The 19,488-nt window shown below is 33.2% G+C and overlaps 2 protein-coding genes and 1 pseudogene across 4 annotated transcripts in view; 1 reads left to right on the forward strand and 2 right to left on the reverse strand.

Annotated features, from left to right (window-relative positions):
• The window catches only part of LOC143190506 (protein stoned-B), a 35,695-nt gene extending 33,312 nt beyond the window's left edge, over window positions 1–2,383 (reverse strand). Inside the window, exon 1 of the mRNA XM_076394829.1 lies at window positions 2,243–2,383. The gene's annotated coding sequence lies outside the window, so the exon portion shown is untranslated. The remainder of the gene's footprint in view (window positions 1–2,242) is intronic.
• Window positions 2,384–5,661: 3,278 nt separating this feature from the next.
• LOC143192134 (uncharacterized) lies at window positions 5,662–5,759 on the forward strand (annotated as a pseudogene).
• Window positions 5,760–9,712: 3,953 nt separating this feature from the next.
• Window positions 9,713–19,488, reverse strand: part of Dl (dorsal) — a 74,378-nt gene continuing 64,602 nt past the window's right edge. For 2 of the 3 annotated variants that reach the window (XM_076394835.1, XM_076394834.1), the window contains one exon: window positions 14,240–17,095. In XM_076394835.1, the coding sequence (XP_076250950.1) occupies window positions 15,569–17,095 (1,527 nt within the window). In that variant the 3' untranslated portion in view covers window positions 14,240–15,568. Of the gene's footprint in view, window positions 10,499–12,562; window positions 12,752–13,599; window positions 13,663–14,239; window positions 17,096–19,488 lie in introns of those variants that run through there. The other variant, XM_076394836.1, reaches the window with a different exon arrangement.

Here is a 19,488-nt window from a genome sequence, read left to right on the forward strand (position 1 = left end):
GCCCTGTCAAGTGAGTAACCAGGTTGGGTCTTGTATCTTCCGGGATGGTTTCTAAGTCGGACCCACCTTGATCTAAATACTTTATACATACATACATACAATGAAGATGAAGATATGGAGAAGCTTTCTTATTAATGGGAAAACTGGATCTCTAAAGGATTTAAAGTAAATCCTGGCAATATAACAAAAGATAAAAAAGTGACAGGAAAAAGTGAATCAAAAGAGCTAATTGTTAGTTTTTATTAATAGTTGGTAAAATTATTTATTATGTGGTATTTTATAGAAATTCTTACTGATTATATTATATAATAATGAATATTAATTTACTTAAGGTTGTCTTTACATGATCATTATTATGGTATAAATATTGGTAGTTACCAATTCTTGAATAAAAATAGATATTGAATCAATAAAATTAACAAAGTGCATGAAGAAATATAAGCCAATAACAATAGAAAATCTTTTTTAAATATTTTAGAGTCTCCTTTTTACCAATTAGAGTTTATCTGAACTGAACCTATTGCTTAACGTGAACTCCGAATTACAACCCTCGGTATTAAGCCTTCCCATCCGATCTTACCCAGCCTGCTTAATGGCGTGACAGAGATCATTGTCTTTGTCGGATTTTGCATTTGTGCTTTTTGGACAATCACAAACATAGATGTAAAATCATCCAGGAGGATTCGATCCCGCGACTATCGCAACAGTAATAAAACTGACCTGTCGTCTTGACTAATGTGCCAACCAAACTGACTAATAACACATCTATTTGATTAATTGGCATATATATAGATTATATGACTCATTAATTCAAAATATCAAAAAGTAAAGATAGATATGAAATTAATGTTGTTACATTTATTGACATTCATTAATTATAGATTTTTTTTATGCTTATCCATGTCAAAACAAAAAATCTCAATAGTAGGGAAAATTGAATTTTAAAAGGTTATCAAATTTAGGGGGTTGCTGGATTTACAATATCCTTCCTGAATAAATAATATCGTAATATATTTCTAAATTAATTTCCATACAATTTTTTAGAACTGATTTCAAATTACCAAGATAGTTACGTAATATGAAATTACAAAATGACATGATATAATCAAAAAAATTATTGGATTAATCTTTCTCTAAATAATAGATATTTTGCTCCATTCTCTTTATTAAATTAATTTAATATTTTAATCATTCCAGCTAAGTTCAAAATAATGAATTTTAATTAAGCTTAATAAGTTCAGCACATCTATAATTAGGTAATATATATTTCAACAGCGTGCTATGTCCTGAAGAACTGATCGATTTTAACAGATGATAGACGACCTTCACAAGATTTCGGTTCACACAGTTTTTCTTTTTTTACAAGAAATGTATTTTCAGTCTATTAGGACTATTATTATCTACTATTAATAAAACATAATTAATAAAGTATAATGTATTTGGTACTTCTATAGTTCGGTACGAAATATAATCAAAGATATTTTTAATTTTACTAAATAATGAAAATATAAATACAGAATATGATAGAATATAGTCGACAAAAAAAGTATAAGACGCATTCCAAATTCAGAATTTAAACAACACGGTGTTAGACGTTGTGAGATGACGAATGTGATTTATGACAATGGAAATATAGAAGTTTGCTTTTTGTCGCCAAATTTGTTAACAACATCTATAATAAATTTTAGAGTCAACTTTGAGTATTTGTTCTTGTGCAATAATGGTGTAAGAATAGTCTTCCTTTACTGACCTGTCTTATATACCAGATAACCATCCTATTTTCCATAGCGACTTCACCAAAGAGTCTTTTATAGGAAAATACGCACTATCATCTCGGAGCATTCACGCCACTTGTAATCTAAAGCCAGTGAAACAACCCTTCATAACTTGGACAACGACGAGATATTAGAATCGTACGTCGTCCCAGCGTTGCCATATTTCCGACGCTGCTATCGACGCCATGCGTCGCCTTCTATTGATTTTTCACAGATATGGGTTGAAATCTTATTGTTCTATTTACATCCATTTGTGTATTATGTTGAAACTATTTTAAAGTGGTACTAGATCCTAAAATAACCGCGGATGTTTTTTTATGAAGAAAAGCAGAAATTGAATTTTATTTTCCTACTAATATTCGTTCGTATATTTTTATGGCGCTTTGATTTTAACGACGTCGCCGTCAATATTTCTCTAATGGGAACTTATATACATATAAAAACTATAAAAACGTTAAACAACTTACACTGTTAGCCTCATAGCAAATCTTACATTAATGCTAATGAATGTTGTGGCGAGACTAGAGGAATTCACTAACGTTCAGCGTTGTCGTCACTTTTTTTCGGCGATAACATTTTGATTATATTCCAGGTTGGGCCGGTGTTTTTATCAAATCGCGTCGGGACCGCTCGAAAATGGCGGATTTGAGCTGGACGGTTTGATTCGACAAGGGGAGAGTGAGAGGGGGCGTATTGATTTTGCGCAACCGGCTTTCCCTTTGGTCCTGCGAGTCGATTTCCTCACTCTTAGTTGGATGCTGTTGGATATATATATATATATATATATATATATATATATATATATATATATATATATATATATATCCAACTTTTCGATACCATTTTTGTAGTACGATTTGTCCATTGCTTCAAAATAGGCCCCAATTTCGTCGATCACCTCTCCATTCGACCAAAAATTTCTTTCCAGCGAGCATTCTTTTGAGATCTAAGAACAGGAAATAGTCGCTAGGGGCCGTATCTGGAGAATACGGTGGATGAAGAAGCAATTCGAAGCCCGATTCATGGATTTTTGACGCGGTGCATCGTCTTGGTGAAGCAGTACTTTCTTTTTCTTCAAATGCGGCCGTGTTTCGGCGATTTCGTCCTTAAAACGGTCCAATAACGCTATGTAATAGTCGCTGTTGATGGTCCTTCATTTTTCAAAGTAGTCAATGAAAATTATTCCATGAGTATCTCAAAATACAGACGCTATAACCTTGCCAGCCGACTGTTACGTTTTATCACGCTTTGGAGAGGGTTCATCGGGTGCAGTCCGCTCGGATGTCGATTGAACATCGGAGTGAAATGATGGAGCCATGTTTCATCCATTGTCACATATCGACGCAAAAACTCGGGTTTATTACGCTTGATCATCTTCAAACACTGCTCCGAATCATTAACTCGTGGTTGTTTTTGGTCAAATGTGAGCTCGCGCGGCACCCACTTTGCACAAAGTTTTCTCATACTCAAATATTCGTGATTGATATGATATACACGTTTAGTTGATATCTCTAGAGTGTCTGCTATTTCATTCAGTTTCAATTTACGGCCATTCAAATTGTTTTGTGGATTTTTTTATTGTTTTTGTCGGTAACAACTTCTTTTGGGCGTCCACTGCGTAGCACCGAAGACGGTGTCGGTGCTCATTTCACCGCGTCTAAACTTAGCATACCAATCCTTGATGGTTGATTTTCCTGGGGCAGTGTTCGAAAACTCATCATCAAGCTAAGTTTTTGTTTCAACTGTATTTTTCCCTTCAAAAAGCAATATTTTTTCAACACGCGAAATTCTTTTTTATCCATTTTTTACAATAACAAAAGTTTCACTCAAAATGTTAATTCACAAACTAATAATCCGACGTCAAATTTATATACGCATTTTTTGAGGGTTAGGGCTAACTAAAAATCGTTTTCTTAGCATTCTTGAACTAAGAAACAATATATGACTCTACACTATCACCGATCCAAAAAATTATCCGTCTTGAATTCCTAATCCTTTTTTTTGGAAATTGCTGATTGATATTAATAGACTCAAAGGTGCCCTTCAAAGTAGATATATAGATTCAAAACTCTTCTACTAAAACAAGAGAAACAGAACGAGTTTTCATATTAGTTCTTCTATTTCTTCAATATACTAAAGAAACACAATATCAAAGTTTCTATTCAAAGTTTATATTCAAACCACAAAGAAAGATGTCAAAAGTGATTGCTGAGTTGTTAAAGAGAGAAAACAATGTATTTATTTAATGTATTTTATGTATTTATTTAAATGAATAATATAAAAATATATAAATTAAAGATGTCAAATCGATACGTAATAGTGAAAGAATTATGAATTGAATGGAAATGACTTACTAAATCATCTGTCTTGTTTTGGATAACACTGATTTCGTCATCGGACGCAACTGATATCTATACACACAAAATATAAGAATCCTACTGTTCTTGATTCTTGACTTGCGTTCTTGATAACTTTTCTTTCTTTTGACTCTCTTGATTCTATCTTAATTTCTGTTCTTTGACTAATTCTGTAATTATTTTACTATTTCTGGTTTTGGTTCTGTAACTCTTTAATTCTAATTCTCTTGCAAATTCTTTATACAATTCGATAATCCTTTCTAATTGTTCCTTTCTGTAATGATTCTCGTTGTCGATGCATCGTGTTTTTTCGCTAAAGCTCCCCCCTCAGGTTCTTGGTGGTGGTTGAGAAAGCTGGTTGAAGATCCCGATTCGTTCAGAATTTCGGTGAGGGAAAAACCAGCTAGAAACTTCTCACGCTGTTAGTACACGTGCATTACGGACTTTTAAAGAATGCACGATCTTAGCCTTCTTTAAGTTTATGGTTACAATCATCATAAGACCTCCTCTAACTTCTAATATGCTTTGCCTAGCCTCGGTACCAAAATTTTCAGATATTTTTATTAGGTACAGTTTTTTAAGTCAAGGTTTTTTTTCTCTATTGTTCAATTTTGAACAGTATTCGGTCTCTGAAATCAACTCAATATTATGTGCTAGCAGCGTTTGTTTTTGGATTTAAGGAATAACCATATAACTTGAATTGAAAAGAAACGGTACATTATCATGACGAATACTCGCTTCGGCGGTACATAATTTATACAATGGGAAAGGCTTGAATTTGAAGCGACTTGTTGAATGGCGATACAAAACGATTCTAAGGGTAACACTGAGGTTTTATCTATTAGTAACAGACCAATCCATATCACTCGTTCACCATTCAGATAGCTTTAAGCCAGAAGGCTGTTACACATGACCGCCATAGTCAAAACCCTAAGCAGCATTATAAAAAAGTTATAATTATATACAACTATAAGCGTTATATATAACTGAATATACGAAATGTTAATGAATGAAGTTTCAAGTTGTTGTACATTTTCTTTTTGAGTGTTTGAAAATATTTGAAACTATTGAACTACTATTTGAACTGTGATGCATGTGCCGGGAATTCACGCACTAGAGGTGTTTTTTAAAGCTTAAATATTTCTTAGTTGAAATAGTCTTTCAGGCTTATAGTTGCTATACTTTGGCCCGAATTCCACTTAACTACACCAAGGCAAGCTTGGAGCAATTGCGGAACGATTGCCAATCAAACGTCAACCTGACTCCGTTTCTTGATAATTAATGTGATTCCGAATAATTGGATTAATTCATAAGAGCCTTATGATCTCCCCGAATCCTGTCGACTGCGCCAGTTATAATATGGGAAAGGATTTTAAACACAAAAAACTATTTTATTTAAAAAAAGGAGGAAGATTTTTATCTATTATATAACAGACAAACTATCTTACTCGTTCATAATTCAGATAGTTTTAAAAGAGCAGTTTTTAAACAGCCCTTGCACATAACCGCTATAATCAAAGCCGTAACCAGTGTTATACAACACATGTAGTAAAATTGGAACAATACATATAATATTATCATGGCCCTCGTACAATAATAACACTCCCGCGAAGCATTCCATTTCTTTGTATTGCCACTGCTATCTTTGTTGTAAATCCCTTGAATGGCTTCTAAATGGAGAGCCGGCTGAATGTCTGATTTGCACGGACCCTTCCAGTGCGTTAAGTGCTATTGAATCACAAACCCACGGTCATCCAATAATTGTAAATATTCTCAATACTCCTCTCAATCCTTGTAATTGATCACACTAAACCGGAATCTTGCTTGGATCCCCAACCACATGAGAATCTATTGAAATGAAATTGTTGATCTCTGCCACGAACACATAATACTATTCAAAGACCTATTTCCTTTTATTGATACTAAGCTAAGTAAGTTTTCATAAAGTTGGCTTGGGACCTACTTGAAGATAACAATAAATTGGGCCAATAAAGCATTTACACCTTCATAATTTCTGAAGAGAGATCCTCCAACACCGTAGCGCTTTATGCATAATGTGCCACATTGGCACATAGTTTGGCTATGTTGACAGCTAAATTCGATTTCCCTCACCTTACTTCAAGAAACCTTCTCAAACTCTTTCGTTTCCTTAACATCCTTGAATTAAAATGAATGACTCCACGCTATCACTTATCCCAAAAATTATCCGTCTTGAATTCTTTAATTTATTAAGCCTTCCCAACTAGATTTCTCAGAAAATCTTATGAAAATAAAAATGAAGTTAATTGACTCAGACGTGTCTTTCAAAATATATACGGAGGTCTAATACCCATCTACTGAAATAAGAGAAACAGGAAGTTTCCATAATAATTCTGCCATTGGTTTAATGAACAACAGATCATATTGGCAGGGTACTAACTAAACACAACGTCAAAATTAATAACTTAAAATCTAAAGCGAACCATTAAAATTAACAGGTGTGTACCCTGTGAGCATAGGAAAGTGTAGATAGGAAAAAGTGGGAGGGGGATAGGTGCACAGATGATAGAACTGATAGTCCAGTCAGCTTTAGTTGAATACTGGATGGATACTGGCTACAATACTTTAAATTACTATTAAATTATAAATGGGTATTAATATTAAATAATATAATATAACAAATGGGATAAATATAAATAATTTAAACAGAAAGCCAATAGTTAATGGATAGTTTAAGCCAATAGATGTACAAAGAAAGAAATAGGATAGGGTTCTACGGACATGTTATGTTATTTCAGAAAAAAAAACAAATTCAACGCTAACATCAGTGCTAATGATTACAATTGTTTAATATCGCTTATGTTCCCAAATTAATCTGGGGTATCATTTATTTAATTATAAACTAAACGGTAGTTAGAACAGGTTTTAATACCTCTCTAGAACCCTTGGGTTATACATAATTAATCCAACTCACTTTGGGTCTACTCCCAATTGTATTCTTACCTGTAAACAAAAGATGAACGTTTAACGAATATATGTATTATTACGATATTATTATAATAAAATGAAGAGGTGTTTTATTGAAATTAATCATTGTTATAACAGGAAAACTAATTTGAGTAGTAAAAAAATAACATCAATAATGTTTAATCATTTCGTTTCAGTTATCTAGCTAAAGTTGGTGTGAGGTAGAAAATTCCAATTAATGTACAAGATAGTTCAAAAAGAAATTTATTTTTGAAACTGCTGAATACTAAATGTTATTAGAGAGAGCGCAGAGGATACCTGCTTCTTGGCATCTTGGCTCGGTTCAGTGTGTTTAATTACCGACAAAATATAAAACAAAACAAATAACTAAAAATATAAAATTTTTATTACTGTTTAATAACTCTTGGAACAACAGATTCCTTCGATTCCACCAAGTTCTTTGGCAAATTTTTCATATAGGATTATTTAAAAATCCAAAAATTATCCGTTTTGATTGTTTTAATTTACTAAGCCTTCATTCCTAAATTTTATATCTACATATATATCCGACTTCTTGCGATGATGACTTGTAAGGTCTTTTCATCTGTTAGAAATCTTGGAACTACCTAATAAATTTGTTACTAACTAGATAGTACAAAAAATTTACTACAAAAGTCACAATGCTTTTTACTTGCTTGATCTGGCAATTAGTTAGTCACAACGTCAGAAGGTCTCTCATGAGCATTTTATATTAATCTATTCCAATATACCGGTGGTTGTGAGCTAATATTATAAAAAGGAGCGGTATGATGTTAGGCTTGGAGGAAAGAGATGTAAATAAAGTTTTTCTTTTGCTCCAAAGCCACAAATGGTGTTATTAACTCCGTCCCGTCCCGAATCATAAGCGATTCATAACAGCTTATGGGTCCACATCGCTCGTAATCATCGCTATAATTCCCATTTATACCGAGAGATGTGGACCCATAAGCTGTGGCAAGTGTGTGAAGCAGAGGGCTAAGGTTAGGTAAAGTTCGAGTTCGGTAAAGTATATATACAAATATATATCTATATAATAATATATATCTATATAGAAAAGTAAGTAGGCAAAAGAAGATCGAAGCAGGAAGATGAGCACTTAAGGACCAGTGAAGCACTCGAAAACTAGAAACATGAGTTCCAACAGAATTACAGGAAGGGTAAAAAGCCATTGAAATCAATGGGGAATAGTTTAGTTACAAAAAATACAACTGGGAGTAAAGTTGAAGATAAATCAAAATAAAAGTTCGAATCGTATTTTTAAATAGAACAATAGATAAAGGTATCTATATCAGGAAAACAAAGTGTTTAATTACTGAAACAAGATACCAACAATTAAATAAAGTTTTGTTTGGGCTTAAGCTGTATGTAAGAAATTCACCAAAATGTTGGCACATAAGGTTTATTGAAGTGACGAACAAGTTACAGTATGAGAGATCACATTATGCTCATCAAAAAGTAGTAATTATTCGGTAATATTCAATACTGATGCATTAATAAAATAATACAATGGAAGAACAAACAGCGGCTTTATGGAAAGTCTTTATGAAGTATAAGAGAAGTAGAATGTTTTCTTTTAATAGAAATAGAAAAATGGTTCAAAGTTTCATTATTTAACAAGTGCTCTAGGGAAGATGGAAGATACCAAACCAATTGAAATTATTACTTGAACATCAGCAAATTTGGAGAAATAATTTAAAGCGTACCATATAGAAGATTAAAATGCAGTCTTGTATAATTTTCGTTTGTTATGAGATTATAAAAAGAATACTTGAAAACCCAAAAGTTACCAAGGAATGTAAGGCGATAGTGGACTTGCAGGAGCAAGTTATGAAGACTGGGGTGGTAAACAACTAGAAACAGTTTTAATGGATTCATACCATTTTATAAAGGCAACCTAGTGGCATCGAATACATTCATTCGAATGAAAATATATATGTAGGCTTGGCAGTCCAAGAACAAACTAAATAATTGGTATTAAAAGCGGACAGTGTTTTGACGGTTATTTCTATGATTGTTGAAGTTTTTTAAGAGTGATCAAGGGATAATTATGTATAAAGTAAAAAATTAATTGATACGTTTGTTTATAAGATAATTGTGCTGACTTATTCAATTAAATCACTAAGAAAAATTAAATTCTCACCACGTAGAATTAGAATAGTTCAACAAATTTTTATGTAGGATGTAACAGTTCTGTCCTGGCAATTTGCATGTATTTTTGTAATCTTTGTTTATTAAGTCAATTAGGTTAGTTGTTAGATACATTTAAATTGACTTGGGGTGTTAAATGATATGACATGATGTGATTTATGGCGATACAAGAGCCAATGTAGAAAAGAAGAACAACTAATAGCGAGTTTCAAAATCATAAGTGGTGTTGTTAATTCCTTCCAGATTTTCAAACTGAAATCAGATGCGCAGACCATTAAAACTTTTTTGTAGCATTATCTTATTTTTACCTTACTTGTCTTTTTTATTAATTATATTCTATCCGCTGTTTTTTTGGGTGCACAAAATTTTAATCGTGCAAAATTCGTAGTTTGTGAAATTTTAGCACATCTTTTAAAAAGGCCCTTAATAATAATAAAACATAAACAATTCCGTTTTCGATAATATATTTGCGAATCACAGTTTATTTAATGTAAAAAACAATAAAACTATTCACTTCTATATACAACATGTAAAAACTATATAGAACAGTTCGTTACGGTTAACAAACGGAATCATAATAAAATTAACACAATATTAATTTATTTGTTAAACTATATGTATTGCATAAAAATGATATTATATCTCTATTAAGTAACATAGAGGTGTCTGTATTACTAAAATTTAAGACGTTTTATTGTATTTTACAGACATTTAAAATTACATTGAAATTTAGAGAGAAAATGGGATGATTCTGGATCTGATAATCTTCAATAAATTTTACATTTGGAGTATTATAGCTTCCGGTTCTCTCTTTGTTTCTGAATTAGTATCGTCTCGTTCCTTCAATATTTACAAGTTAACGTGGATGCCATTTTGTTGTCCCTTGTACTGAACTGACAGGGGACTCTCGCGTATTCTCTTCCAGTTATCCATACAAATCATTTCAAATGAATTGTTAGAGCAGATTCTTGGCGGCGTCGTTTACTATGTTCGTTAAACTGTCCGAACTCATTTCCGTGGGTATCAGATCGGTGAGAGACAAGTTATTGATTTCCATCAGTTGATTCACCGGCATGTTCATGTCGTTGATGGTGTTCACCAATTCCCCTGAGCTGATTTGATGGTTGTCTAAGTCCAGGTAGGAGTTGACCGCGGCGGCATTCGGTTTTGGCAAATGGACCGGGTCCGTGGGGATGTTCCAAGTGGAACAGGTCGGTTGATCTGTTTTAATCGCTGAAAATAAATTATTATTAGTTTCGAAAATGAATAGGTAATTTTAAAAATAATCTTTATACTATAAACCATTACAAGACGCGTCCCAAAGCGTTTTTTAAATAATAATGTATTCTACTACTCCTAATTAGTCATAAACATTTTCTATCGATATCTATTGGTGAAAATACATTTAAATTCGATAGTTTTAACATTTTCCTAGATAAAATAGCAGTTTTCCAGTTAGCATTATTGAGTTAATTATTGTATGAACGCTGGAAAACTTAAAATTGCATTTTCGACATGACTTTTGTTGTTTAATTTGAAAAATGCTCGAAAAATCGTTTCAACGATTTCAAAATTATTGATAAACAACGGCTTGGAGGTCCAACTGACGCAGGTTTCATTGCTTTCCGGGGAAAAAAGAACGTTGTTACGTATTGTGAATGTTGCGGCTATGAAAAATGGATCTATTAAGAAAATTCTAAGCCTAGGTAGACACCGAAGCGGAATATTCACAGAAATAAAGTTTCATATATGGTGGGATCAGCAAGTCAAATATTTTAAGACGCATTTTTGCAATGAAAGACCAGCAATAGCAAGTAACAGGCACAAAATGATCTTGCATACCAACGCTTGACCACATGTTGCAGTAGTGGTTAAGTATAGGCTGTTTTGGCGCACCCAGCGTACTCACCAGACATAGCACCTTCTGGCCATTACTTGTACATATATATCTCACGCCTTGGGTTTCGAAATGTTGAAGAAATGCGAAAATTTATCAATGATTGAATCGTTGTCAAAGCCAACGCGTTTTTTCCGCACGGTATCGTTATGTTGCCAGAAAGTTAGGGAAAAGAATCGAAAAATTATGGAAAATATTTTGATTAATATATATTTTGCCAATTTTACTTAATAAATGCCCTTTTCGGGTGAAATCTATACAACTAGTCACTTAATAAATAATGAGCGATATTTTAATCAAAAATTTAGGGAATTCATCCAAAATCGAATATATTAGAGTTTGTTGCCTGACAATGCACCATCCCATTGATAATGATAATTGGGGTAAAGTTATTGATAAAAAAAATGCATTTTCACTATTAAACGCTTGTATATTCCTTATATTCACTATGTGATTTAAGTTTATTCGGAAAATTATATTTGTTAATGAAGATAAAATTGTGATTACTTTGAAATGTATCTTGTATAATTACAAATATAGTATTTCAATTGAAATTGTCAAATATATAATCCGATAGTGCCAATATATAAGGTGTGTTAGAAAGATAAAAACATAATCGAATATAAAAAATCGGTAGAGAGTTTTAGAAAAATTTTTCTTTTGCGACAAAATAGACAAGTTGCTGTCCACTGATATGACGTTCGTTTTGATTTCGGAGTGAAGTGATGCATCCATGTTTCATCCGTCGTCACATTCACATCCATCACACCCACGCAAAAATTCCGATTTGTTACGTTTAAACATGGTCAAACACTGCTCAGAATCATCAACACGTTCTTGTTTTTTGGTCAACAGTGACCAAACGCGGCACCCGCTTCGAACAGAGCTTTCTCATAGTCATCCAATATAAAAGCAACGAGTTCTTTTGATATATTTATCTTCCGGAACTCCCGTTTTCGATCATTAAAAAGGATTTTGTAGATTTTTTTGATGTTTACTGGTGTTACCATCTTATTTGGACGTCCACTGCGTTCTGCATCATCGATGTCCCCACGACCACGTTTGAAGTTTACGCCCACCAACGTTTTATTGTTATTTCTAATGGAGCGGAGTCCTTATAACACTTTTTAAGCCATTGCTTTGCTTGAACGGTATTTTTCTCATCAAGAATCAGTGTAAAATTAAAACACGAAATTCTTTTTAATCCATAAACAACAAAAGTAGCGTCACTCTTCTTAGCACAATAACTCACAAACTTATGAGTAGAATATCAGGAAATTTTAACAGCTTTCTTCTGACTAAAAAAGCGGTGAAAGCGCCATCTATGTGTTAAGCCCCGGGACTTTTTTTTAAATTGAAGTATATAACATTTTTTATTAAAGTACTTAAAATTTACTTACGCTGCAACATATTCGGAAAATTCGTCGTATTTATTGGCTGCTGTCTATAATGTATGTAATTTATATTTTCTGGGGATGGCGTTGGTGCCATTTCCAAGTACTGCGGTGATACAGCAGGACTGGGTGCGTAATTGGGACTCGCTCCTTGGAACATAATGCCATAAGAACCTCCATATGGTGAAGTTGTATCTAAACGAATCAGTTTCATGTGTTAAAATTAAATTTACTGCATGATTTTTTAGATTGATAAAATTTATCTTAATTTATTAAATATATAATTGTATAAGGTGAAATATGTCACAAGGAATACAAACATTAATTAAGTTTCTTATTATTTTTCTTTCAGTCGAACTTTTGTACATTTAATTGAATCTTTTCGACTTGATTTCAATATTTACATAGTCTAAAACATAAATAATATTATACCTTGTAGCATTTTTATGATCTGATGTTATAATATTTAATGTTATTTAATGTATATATTTAATATTTTATGTTATGATATTTTGCTGTGATAACATTGATCTATCTTCCAGTGAGTGATGAGAGTGTGACAGTTTCATTTAGAGGTTGAAAAAATTCTGTACATTTTAGTGAAGAAACAAAAATGATGAAAAATATACATACTCCATGGATAAATAATAAAAAATAAGCTGTATATTCATAGTCACTTTCTATTAGCAAGTAATTTTAGATTTTAAATGTCTTTGTTTCTCTTATTCCATTACTAATACGTAGTAATCATACAAGAGATTAAAATGGCAAAATGTGCTTTTTCAGGACCTTGAATTGAATGATCTAGAATTTCTTCAGGTGACATTTTTTATTGCAGAATAAGATACATCTGTGTTGTATACTTGGATAGTTAGCAGAATATATCCATAGAATAATTATATAGTTTAATTTTTACTATAAGTACTGAAAATGATGGAGATAATTTTGATCATATATTGCTTAATACTATTAATATATATAATATAATATAAATAAATATATATAATGTAAAAAATAAACGAATAGGACAAAGTGATTCTTACCTCGTGGTTCCGTTTTAATAGGCTCCATTAAGGGGGTATTCATAGTGTGGTGCAATAATAGCCCTAAAAATCAAAACTTTAGTATATGTTTCCATCAATAAATATATAATAATTAAAACACACCAAAACATTCATGCACTAAATAATATATAAATTAAAAGAAACTATAAGTAATTAGGTACCCAAACAAACTATTGCAAAAGAAATTCTACTGAAACAAAATTTATATATGAATTTGCAATTTAATTATAGGTACTCCAAGTATAAAATTTGTGTTTCAGCAGTAATAGCCACGGCATGTTACAACACTCAAGTTTTTGCATGTAAACTTAAAAGATATCACCAAAGAAAGAACACTAAAAAAATAAAAAAAAAACTTGGAAAATTATAATGTGTGTGTTTATAATGAGTGTCAGGAAAAAATACTGCTAAGGAATTCAATTGTAATGATCTAAGAAATAACAAAAAAACATCCTAAAGCAAATGCGAATTACGAACTAAAAAATGCAAAAAAAACTCAAAAAAGCATGCAAAAACCTGATTCATACCTTCATCTGTAGCCTGTACATTTCTCTAAACCTAAAAAGTCGAAGATGGATTGGGAATAATGGAGAATAAAATATGTGCAACTACTCAAGAATAATCGGTAATGAGTATATTTTAGTCCTTATAAAAGCGGAGTATTACAAAAAGTAAAAAGATACATTTATATTGTATATGGGCTACGAATACTTGTCAACTACCAAATTCAACTAACGAACTGTTTTATTTAAACTTTCCCATTTTAATAACACACTATAAATTCTTTCAAGGTCAAGATAGTTCTCGTTAGAATCAGGTCTAAATGCTCAATGGTACCAGAACAGAAAGGAACTATCTTGCGGGGCACAACTAAAAACGTTGGAAATATCGTTGTGTACACATATGATCTAACAGAAAATGTAACAATTTAAATAACAAAGTGTTCATAGATACAACGCTAAAAACAATTCAACTAAACAACATCGTTTTCTATCGTTCAAATATATAAAAGATCTTTGCCTAGCTGCAAAAATTAAAGCTCAAAGAAAAAACAACTTGCAACATTATATCGATAAAATAAATACCAGATGGTTTCTCCAATTTTTAACAAAGAAATTATAATAATTAGGGTAGAAATTGTATGCAAAAAACCACCTGGCATAAAATTGTACAATGATAATGACATTGGTCATAAATAAACAACAAAGAAGTTCGGATCGGCTTAATTTTTTTGTTATACGCCTTTAATGTTCGAAATGGTTGTTTGGGCACCTAAAATGCCTATGTTTTAGTCGGATATTATCTAATATTAAATCAATCGAATGACGAGAAGGATATCGAGTAAACAATTTAACAATTTGCGACCAGAAACAGAACATATAACGCGAACTTTCGTTATATGTTCTATCAATGAACGGACATTTATCCACCACCAATAATAAACCAAGAATACAATGACATAAACTTACTATCTTGATCGCTAATGCGATTCATTATTTGGGCTTGGGCTTGGTCAAATTTCGGCCGTTTTCGTTTAATATCTTTATCGCAGACTATAATAAAAACAAAATGCATATAAATAAAAAATAAATTTTAAAAAATCAATTCTAAAGTTGTGACAAAAATACACAAGACAACTCAAAAAGTGGTGTTCATTTTAACAGAGCAAAGAACAAATTCATGATACAAATGACCAAATAGTTTTATAGTTTGAATTTAACAATTAATATACCACTTTTTGTGTTAAAATTTTTAACAAATTAAGTACAAGTTTGACATGATAGTCTATGGGAATACCAAGAGTTTACTAGTTAGGGTGTTCAATATATTAATTTGTTGAACAGTTAAATTGATGTTTGCTTTTTTTAAAAATAACATTGAGCACCCTTTATTATTACAGTAAACATAGATAATATTTGTTCCATTGGGTGAAGGAGCAAACTGGATATTACGTCCGTCCAGCTAGTCTGGCGGCAACTTCCGCGTTAGTTAGTAAACGACCGCCCTCTACTGGCGCGTAATAAGCACTGAACTCGTCGAATTCGCTCTGGGTAGCCTGTGGTGCCATTGTCGTATAAAACGCGTACCTTTCCGCGTCTGTAAGATCGAATTGCATGTCTAAATCGTCGTCGAAAGGTGGCGCTGTCGGGAAATTCGCTGACGTAACTGCGGTCGGTGTCACTGCTTTTTCGGAGAGGGGTGGGGGACTGTCGTCTTTCAAACGGATCCGGACGCTATTACTGGAGTGTGTGGATATGTTACCAGAACTTTTCGATAGGTTTTGGTCTACTTGAAGCGACTTGGTACTGTGGAAAGACGGGGTGACGCTAGCCTCTCGTGACGGCATTGGTGTATTCGACTTGGAACCTTTGCGTCCGAATAATTTCGAGAAAAAACCGCGTTTTTTCGGGTTGGGTAGGGTAGAACAAGCATTTGGTGCGCTGGGTAAGCTTTTGGTAGGCGGAGATAATTCCCCCTGCGACTTGGGGCGTTGCAGGTTGAATGACTGCGATCTGCTGACTGACGCTGAGCGCATACTACCAGATCGAGTTAGTAGTATATCCGCCTGTTTGCCAGTAAGCTGGATACTGCTGATGGAACCTCCTATGTATGTCTCTAGTTTTTTAGTGCGCTTTGGAGGAAGCGGAGGCAGAGTGGAATCGTTATCGCGTTTAGGTGGTGTTATAGGTTTAGCAGGGGGTTTCGGAGGAAGTACAGCTGGCGCCAGTACGCCCACCTTGGGACTCGGAGGATTAACAATTACGTCTTCATACTGTTTACCGTTTTCGATAGCTAAGGGATTTTTAAATGCCATCTGTAAACTGGTGTACGTTCTGGCATCGTCAAACGATTCGTCTTGGGGGGGACCTGCGGGAGGTTTAGGATTAACAACCTGTGAGACGGCCTCGTTCAGCAACTTGGCCCGATTGTCAGAGTAAATGGCGTCTAGTTCGGCTACCACATCGAGTTCTTCGACGGGCGCCGCGTCAACGGTCAACACCTCCTCGCTGACCAAGACGACGTCGTCATCCAGTTTGCTCTTTTTCACGTCGGCGTAATTAGGCACGTGACTTTCGTTGTTGTTCGTCTCGGTAACGGTATTGCCGTCGGCGACATTTAGTTGACGTTTCGCGACTAGTTTGGCGTCGTTGACCAAAATACTATTGAACAGGTCGTAGTTGACCTTTTTGTTGGCCAGGTCGTGTTTGAAGGACCAAAAGGGCTGCGTCCTACCTGCATTGATGGGGAGCAATTCGAACGGTAACGGCTCGCTCCGGACTTGATCGGAAGGTCTGAACAGTTGGATAAAGACTTTTACTGGTTCGGTCACGTCCAGTTTCTTGTAGCGTGGCGTGCGGAACCAGATGGCGTGCTGTTTGTGGACCTGGGACGGTTGGAAATCCGCCTTAGCCTCCCATACCTTTTTGTCGTTTTCTAATTCGTAGAAGTGGATCTCGATGTCTTCTTTTGCGACCTGAAAATGGACATTCCGAATTATATTACTACGCATCTTATTGGCAACTATACTACGCATATATTTTTGAATTAATTTAGTAAAACCCTCAAAATTATTTTTTTCTTTTGCAAATTCAAGAGCTTATTTAAAAACCTCTAATTCTATTTTTCTTATTATATATTATACAGCTAATTTATTTTAGTATTGTATTGTTAATGACTAATCATTGTCTTTTTACGGTCTTTAAAAATCCTACATATCTTTTAAGCCTGTACAAAAGTTGGCTTTTTGATGAAAATACAATCAGTTTCAATTTTTTCGTTTGAATTACTAACGGAGATCACTGCCGACCGCAAAATATAATATAAGTATAAAATAAATAAAAAGTATTTTTAAGAATATTTCGGACTATTTTTTAATTTATAGATTTTTACTTTGTAATATCTAAGGCAATAACAATGTACAATAAGAAAATAAGATATTAGTTGCCATATTAGATATTGAAATTAAATATTTTATTAAAATTATATTTTTTAATTTCCCACTGTAATATAAATAGTTTTAATCCTATCTTTTAGACGAACAAAACTTGGAAATAACTTTATACAGGGGAGATCGCATTCTAAGTCTATTTTATAGTCATAACTCAAACTTCAAAGCCCAGAAAGCTGTATGTCTTTTTAGAACCAAGCAAAATGAAACACAATAACAGTTCATAAAAATTCATATATAGTTATCTAAATCCATAAATGTTAATTTAGAATTTTTTCAGGGTGTTCATTGGAAAAGTTTATATGGTCGATCCAATAACACAGTCAGTATGTCTTTAACATTTATGACGCCAGCACGTCTCATTAATTTACAATTTTGGTTTACAACGTTTGCTGGTATGTAATTAACCTCTAATTATTATCTCTGAATAATGTTTCGAAGAATTCTTTTTAATATTTGACAACAATACCGAATAGTACCAAAACAAATTGAATTTTATAGACTGATTCGGTTACATATTTCAACGCATCAGATATCAGAAAAATTTGATTTAAGTTTAAAGCAAATAATTTTACATTTTTACAAACTACCTTTGGCAGTATATTCAACGTCATCATATATGACGTGCATTGGCTGTTTTGTTGAAAGAACTATATATTAAATTTAGATAATGCGCTAACGGTTAACGCAAGAAAATGGGGAAGTACCTTGATCAACGCGCCGAATATGCGGGTTTCATAGTGAAACAAGTACGTAGCTCAGTAAATTGTAGATATATTCCGATCCTCACGGAAATACTCAGTTATTTTGTATGGATATTATATCGATTTACATTATATACCAATTATAACAATTTCCACAGCTTCCTACAACTTTTCTTATGTTTCTCGCATGGTGATAATGTGTTAAAGAACGATATGGGTTTGGCAGCGATCCAATCATTGATCCATTTTGCACTTCTTTAGCATTTCGAATCCATGTGCCAGTCAAGCCAAGAGGCATCGGTCTGAACAGGTAATTATCAGAAAGCACTATATCTGGTGACTACGCTGGGTGCGACAGCACATTCCACTTTCAAGCTGCGACGTATCGTATAGCATAAAGTGTATCCTTTACAATTCTTGTAACCTGTAACCCAATCGTGGTACATACGCGAGAGAATGACTGTGTATGTCCTCGTTATTGCTGTATTTTTTTACAGCAGTACGTCGTTCAATTTGTTCAATTCTCAGTCGACATCTACAGTGACAGTAATGCTGATAATACCGTGTGCACCGGCACAGTAAGACTTTATGGCTATGAATATTCCGCTCCTGCGTCGAGCTAGATCTCTCCTGCTTGACCGTGTGACTTTTTGCTCTTAGTATTATCGTATTATATAAAAGTTTCATCGTCAACCATGATGTGCAAATAGTTCCAAAATATCCTTAGTTAATCAGTGCAGAAACAGTTGATTCACCAAATGCTAAGCTGTCGGCGCAATAAGTGTTAAAATTCATTGTCTTTGAACTTTTTGGTCTTCCAAACCGTTTTCTGTTATTGACATCAAAATCACCACCTTCAAATCGTTGAAATCTAAACCGATAATTGGGATATACGGAACTATTATTTGACGCAGAGAAACGACAAAACAATATAATTTAACAGTTTGGTTAGGTTGTTTATATTGATACTTTGCCATTAGAGATATCGCTGATCAAGATACATGTAAGCAGCTAATAATACTTTACACTGTTTGTAAGAAATAAACCTTGGGGAACACCATGGGATATTCACATAAATATGTTATATTCAATACAATAATAAATGTTCATTACTATATACATATTTTAACCTTATGTCAACTTTAATTCATTATCTCTAATTTATTTATATTATATTATATAATTATTGATAATTCGTTATTGTGAAGAACTACG

Source organism: Rhynchophorus ferrugineus, unplaced genomic scaffold (genome assembly GCF_030347505.1).
Source record: "Rhynchophorus ferrugineus isolate W39M unplaced genomic scaffold, kcgeb_rfMv2 rfM2, whole genome shotgun sequence".
Lineage (NCBI taxonomy): Eukaryota > Metazoa > Arthropoda > Insecta > Coleoptera > Curculionidae > Rhynchophorus > Rhynchophorus ferrugineus.